Source organism: Anticarsia gemmatalis, chromosome 9, assembly GCF_050436995.1.
Source record: "Anticarsia gemmatalis isolate Benzon Research Colony breed Stoneville strain chromosome 9, ilAntGemm2 primary, whole genome shotgun sequence".
NCBI classification, from domain to species: domain Eukaryota; kingdom Metazoa; phylum Arthropoda; class Insecta; order Lepidoptera; family Erebidae; genus Anticarsia; species Anticarsia gemmatalis.
In genome coordinates, this window is record NC_134753.1 from 9,992,777 (window position 1) to 10,000,000 (window position 7,224).

A 7,224-nucleotide genomic window follows, 5' to 3' on the forward strand; every position below is an offset into this window, starting at 1 on the left:
ATACTAGTATACTTCTAAATATACATATTACCTGAATAAAGATTCCGAATATAGATAAATGTATATTAAAAGTACTGTTAGGTTTGATTTTCACAGTTAGAGGTAAGAATTACTTAAACCCAAGCGTTTTTCTCTAATAGTAAGTAAACACTTGATAGCGAAAACTGTTCCATACAGAATATATATTTTGATCATATTTTTATTAAAACATATCGCATTTTAAAAACGCTACGGCCCATAACCCAACACAATACAGTTTCATGGAAAATAAACTTTTCGCACAACTTTTTCGTTCATAATAACGACCATTTTTCTGCGGTATAAAATTTGTAGAACAAGCACGTTTAATTGATACATCCTACATGCTCAGTTACATGCATTCTGAAGTTTACACTATCCATTTACATTTTTATATTCGGTGAGCAAGCGTTGTACTGTGTGATATTGTGTGATACACTTTAGCTGGATGGATAATATTGAATGTATGCTGTTTGTGGAAATTGATAGTTTGTGTTATATAATTGTGCTGGATAATGGCGTTCTTCTAGTAGAGTTTGAGTCACAAAAATTTTACATAAATTAATACAGAAATTGCAACCGCGGAATACCACTGTTGATGGAGGAAGTCATTTTGTTTCATTCAAAGTCGCTCAACTAATTGTATTAAAAAATAAATGTTATGATAACTTTACTATATTCCATATTAACGTTCAACCTAGCTTTTTAATTATTTTCCTAAGATAATAATTAAGAATAATAGTGTAATCGTGATCATTACAATATGTTTTTAATTTTTTTTGTATAAATTAAAAGATGACGACTTTTTAACACCCCATCAGTATAATTATATCAGTATTAATTACCACAAACCATTTTTACCCCGTACCTGGTTATAACAGGAACAAACTAACCTACTATTCTCAACGTCTAGGAGGAAGAGGAAACGTGGTTATTATCGTAACGAGGCACAATGTGACATCGCTTAATATGACGTCATCACGCGCCAAACAATCTCCGGAACAATATGAAACTAACGATATCACATTTGCACTAAATGGTTATCACCTCTGATAGGGATTAATAAAAATATTATGAGGTTTGTGGGAGAAAAGGTGAGTACAGATCTGTAGCCCGATTTTCTACTGTCGCGCTTATAGAAAATCGAAAGATTGATATTAAATCGCACTAAGAAATTAAATGCGCTGCTCAGGTTGTCATACACAATTTGGCGATAGCTATCCGATATCTATAATCTGACCCTAAAGTCTAGTTATAAGGATTCGCAAAAGGTTCAATTTAAGACAAAGATGCATACATATTTTCAAACTTATTATATATATATATAATTGACTAGTCAAATTATAGGTTTAGTTTATTAAACTTATATAAATGGATCATTGATTGGATATGTCAGAATGTAGAAAGGTAATAAAAAAAGATTTTGTCTTCAAACTACGAGTAACCATTGTAAAATATATAGTAATCTTTAACAATCCATGGAATCTGAAAGTTACATATAATTATTTGAATAAAATCGAATACAATACAATATACTTAAAATAATATGTAGTAGGATAATATTTCTTGGTTATTTTTTATTCATCAAAACCCTCGAAGTCGTCATCAATCTTTTCCAGAAGCGTAGAGTTGGGTGGCAACCATTCACAGCTTGTGTGTTGCGATGAACATACCTAAAATAAAAGAAATACTTACATTATTTTTTGTTACGATCTCAATTAGTTTTCAGGTAATGCACACTTTAAAAAAATACGCACAAGAACATTATTTTAGAAAAGCAGAATTTAAAAAGTGAAAGTGTTAATTGAAAAAGTGTCATACCTCGCTCATAACAAAAACTGACACGTATTAAATTAATAGAATTATATCCTTACGCATGATACTAAAAAATAAAACACACAAACATAACAAAATAAAAGCGAGCCTGATTTCCAAATTGATTGAATATTTCAATTTTTGTATTGTCATCACGTAAAAAAGGATAAAACGAATTTTTAATTAATTGTTTCTCCGTACAGCTCAATGTATGGAGGTTAAATATTTGTTTAAATCATTCGTTGTAAGCGTGAGAATCGGCCGCTCGGAAATTGTGCCCAGTCGTTCATCGACGTAGCCTGATGATTAATAGCCACTGAATTTATAGCCTGACCGGCCACCAGTAAAAGATTTTTGTAATGGTTCATTTGTGGCTACATTTTGTAAGTGTTCAATGTGAGAATAAATCTAAAATCGAAATTAATATTAAATTCTATTAAAAGCCTTCGAGTTTGAATGGTTGGAATTTATTCAGATGAGCAACACATGGAAAGCCTAATAAATGAAATGTTAGCGCAATTTCCTTCCAGTAGTGATTTTTCATCTTAAAAAAATGGCCAAAAATATTATCGTGGAGTGTGCTGAGTTGTTGTTCAGTATTTCATTATTATTAACCTAAAATGTATCCATAGCATTAACGCAGCGAGATTATATCCACATTATAGTTGTACAAACTACGTGCGTACTTAAATTATAAAAGATAACATCTTTTGAAAGTTAGTTATGTAAAATATTTTCAACTTAGTTTACTGCACTTTTAGTTCGCTAAGACATCACGGGTGATGTAATGCTAAAGTTTTATCTCAAACATAACTCTTTGAGATTATTTTAAATGGGATTCGTGATATATGATTAAAGAATAACCTTTTATGGTTAATCTAAAATCCATTAAACACATAATTTTTTTAAATTAAAGTGTATTCGAAACGGCACCACCGATTTGGATACAATTTGATAGATGGATTGACTCCATCCTGGTGCAGGACATGGTCTATTCAACAAACAAGTGACGTTGATAGAGACGCGGTCATGAGTGAGTTTAATGTAAGTATATATACCTATTATGTACGTATGCAATTCAAAAATGCAGATGCGTTAGGCAGCAAGAAAGCCGTATAACAGACGAAGCAAAAAGTACCGTATAGAATAAAAAATACATCTTCGATGTCCTCTATTAAAAGATTATTTTTATATTGCAAACAAATCACTGCTATTAATAAAATTACTTATGTTAATATCGGAATAGATAATATAAAGAGTAGCCTGTGACGATGGAAGTTACTTAATTAGTTTGCATAGGGTTGGTGCTATTTTCGTACCTTTAATCATTCATCCCGTTTCTACGTCGCCCACGCCGTCGCAGTGAAGTCTATTTTGTACTAAGATAAACTTATAAATGTCATAGACTTTTTCTTCGTTTTCGTGTCACCGGGAAATTAAAGAAGAGAACGAAGCTTTCGAGAGAAATATACGCTACTGACTTCTGTCAAATACCGGACTTCAAAAATACGAATATGCTATTATGAATATTACGACAAAAAAATGTGCTTTTTCCGTATTAGGAACCGTTATCTTTACCTCGTGACACGTAGTCACAATTAAATTCAAATAAAAAAATATGTTTGAATGTTTTTGTGGTTTAAAATTTAGGTAAATGCTTCAGAATGTTTGATATTTTTAGTTTTGAAATTAACCAAATCACAATAAACAATATAGAGGAAGATTTTACCTATGAAAAGTTAGTAAGTAAACACACAGTTCATAATGAAAATGGTACCTTTACTATCATGAAAATAACTCAGCTCTGGTGTTACGGATTTGGCATCATATTTTATGCTCGGTCGATGCATTCAATGTGACCTGAATTTTGCGCCATGTGAGTGCATTTCTCACTCATAGCATTTCTTATTGTCATTGCTTGCTGAATATGGAAGGAGCATTACCCAGACTAGGATGTCTAGATGAAATATTTTATGAGTATTTCCATTTATTTTCTTTATTGCTAGGTAAAAATAATGTTTTTAAATATAGAAAAAATAAACTAATACTGAACTTGTTTAAAATTAGGTATCATAAAAGCTACACCCGTATTTCTAGTTTTAACTCGGGGTGATCTTTTCAAGCAACTGAATAATTGGACAAGCGTAATCTATACTAATATTATAAAGCTGAAGAGTTTGTTTGTTTGTTTGTTTGTTTGTTTGAACGCGCTAATCTCAGGAACTACTGGTCCGATTTGAAAAACTCTTTCAGTGTTAGAGAGTCCATTTATCGAGGAATATACAAATATACCTGTACCTCGATTCTCTACCACTATCGACTGCCGACAACCGGCTAGGTATCGACAATTAGACATTTAGAATGTTTTGCCAAAATATTTTCTACGACGCCCGTCAGAGGCGCTGATCAGTTTTTCATACAAAATTTCTCGATGACAGTCGGTTGTCGGTAGTCGATAGTAATAGAGAATCGAGCTTCTATCTACTAAGCTAAAAGCATTTTTTGGATCAGTGCCTAAGTATTTACATTTTACTCTACCAGTTAAAAAAGCGTGTTTAAAAAACCTTCTTCCCATCTGAAGAATCGTACGTACAATGTACATACTTAAAGGGAATGAAACGGTAAATTTAATCCGCTTTTATTTGTATTACGCACGAAAACGTTATGTGTAAATAAATAGGGATTAGATTTTATTAAGCAATTTGACGCAAAGGAAGGTTTAATACCGGTATATAATTTTAACTGTTGAGTTGTATCATAAAATTGTCGTCTCAAGATTATGACCAAAGTTTATAATTTGCTATGTTGGGCTACAACACATTTGTGTTGCTTAGTTTTATTGCTTTATGTTACGCACACAATTACACCTTTCACCGTGTTTTAAGCTGAACCTCGCGTTAAAATGTATGTAGTTTTAAAACCTCGTTGCGGTTTTTTAAAACACTTTTGTTACAAATACGTAGGTATATGACATCATTACAGCGCAGAAAAAAGAAATAAACGTCAATTTGTTTTCAGAATTGTTGTTCATACAGTACCCTAGTTTTTTTGCGTCTAGACATTGTCACGTGGATTTCAAGAACAGGTTGTTATGTTACATACACCAAGGTCGTTTTTAATGTAAAAGTAAAAGTAGTGCTAAGAATCCTTACATTTAGATGTTACCATTATGATACTTGATCGAAAACCTAAGTTAGTTTCAACTAAACGATTGCCGAGAGTATTTGAAAACAAAATGTGTATTTATTTATCGGAAACTTTAAATGAAATTTTATGTTTACACGTATTTTAAAAAATATGATAAATATTGCATGATGATTATGCCCTTTTGCCTCTCTCAGTCTCCCTTAGTCACCAAGGAAAACAGTTTGCGTGCACTTATAAATTGCTAAGTTCAGCAGTTAGTATGAACTCTAATAACTTCGGAAATCTTAAGAGAATGTTCGAGAATTTCTAGATTAAGTTTGTTCGTCTCTTCGGCAAGTGCCATGCTTTATTAAGTTGTTCGAACAAACTGCCGCTTTTAAGGCCCTTTAGGTGGAACCTAAAATATATTGATGACAGTGAAAGGGAGGCATAAAACCCTGATTTGTCGTACTACAGAATAAATGCGTCTAGACCCGTGAACACGGACCTACTAGTAACGTTCCAAATTTATTCCTTTTTTGTATCCTTTTTTTTTTAGCGGTGAAATACTGTGACAGTTAGATCCTTCGATGAATGTGATATACTGAATGTAGTGACGTGAACTTAAATATACTTTTAGTCCTCAGCTCTTGTTGTATCAAAGGCTGGGGTGTTAATCGGTTTCTCTGGGGGTTAACTTGTTACTGACTCTCCATCATAGGTAAGTAGTTATATAGGCTGTAAAATTTCTAAAATAGTTAAAAATGAGTGATATCATTATACCTATATATGTACCTATCTGTATTAAAAACTTTTTTTTTATGGATATAAGAAAACTCAAGCGATTGCTACGCCATTTTTTTTTTCAGTTCATTATAATGGATTCAATGGCATGACGCGTCATGTCAATTTATTTTATTCCGTAAGTGCGCATTGGTTCTATAAAATGGAAGCTTACAAAGGATCCAATAAGAGGCAAATTTCTATGAATTTTTTTTTGCTTTACAAAATCATAAATGAAGGTTACACGTGAAACCAATTTTACTGTTTATTTAAAGATGTTCAAAAATTTCGGTCCAAAAAAAGTATTATTAAGCGTATGGAAATTGACAATTGGTTGATTGAATGAGAAAATGACTGACAATATTTACATTTGGTCAATAAAATAACAATGACAAGCAAGTGTTAAACTGTAAAACCTTAAAAAAATGGCATTTCCTTATTACTCTTTCTATTCCGGGCATGTTTTATTTGAGCTTTTTAAACTTCGCTATGAATACAATTATGCAGCATTGTAGAATGTCGAGCTTATCTCAAAGATATTTCGACGATCCAATAGTAATTCTTGATGCCAAATTTAAAGTTACAATTTTAAATCTTTAATATTTTTGCTAAATGTGTAAACTTTAGTAGAAAAACCCCAAGATCCAAACCACTATCAAAACTTTAATTTAAATTCCAATTAAGAGATTCCGACGATTTTCCTTATTTCTTCGTCGTAGCTTAAGAGTCTCTCAAAGTCCTTTCAATAGGATGTTCCATATAAAACAGGTTTATTTCAGTGAATTCCCTCAGATGCCTATTTGTATGCAGTAAAAAGTGTGCGACGAACAAAACTCGAACATTCAGAGACAAAGGAGGATTTTATAGGTGATTTACCGATGTTTTTCCCTTTGAATTATATGGTCTTTGTTTTATTACCGAAATTCGCGATTTATGTACTAATTTTATTACTTACTTTTTGATTCAGAACTGAATAAAAACTGCTGTTGTGTTTTGTTTAAGTTTTATAGCGAATTAAGTAACTGTTCAGTTTAGATTTATATATGTAAAGAAAGTTGCCTGTGGTAGGGGAGTGACATGGCAGCTCAAACAAAAGATAGGTTAATGGATATTTTTTGTTGTATATACTTGTGAAATACTACGATTTTATAGTGATATATACATATATATATATATATATATATATATATATATATATATATATATATATATATATATATATCACTATAAAATCGTAGTATTTCACAAGTATATACAACAAAAAATATCCATTAACCTATCTTATTACATATATATATATATATATATATATATATATATATATATATATACATATATTTCACATTACTAAAACGCACATTAAATGTCGTTTCTTATTACAACAAGAAACTGAATTGTGTTGTCTAAATTATTGTTGAATTGTTCGGATTATGAAAGTGAAATTATTACATGTATAAAATCATGCCATATCTTTATAAGGGT

The 7,224-nt window shown here is 31.1% G+C and overlaps 1 protein-coding gene across 1 annotated transcript in view; it reads right to left on the reverse strand.

Moving 5' to 3' along the window:
- Positions 1 to 1,540: 1,540 nt before the first annotated feature.
- Positions 1,541 to 7,224, reverse strand: part of LOC142975602 (thyrostimulin beta-5 subunit-like) — a 15,563-nt gene continuing 9,879 nt past the window's right edge. Inside the window, exon 4 of the mRNA XM_076118547.1 lies at positions 1,541 to 1,691. Within this exon, the coding sequence (XP_075974662.1) occupies positions 1,596 to 1,691 (96 nt within the window). The 3' untranslated portion in view covers positions 1,541 to 1,595. The remainder of the gene's footprint in view (positions 1,692 to 7,224) is intronic.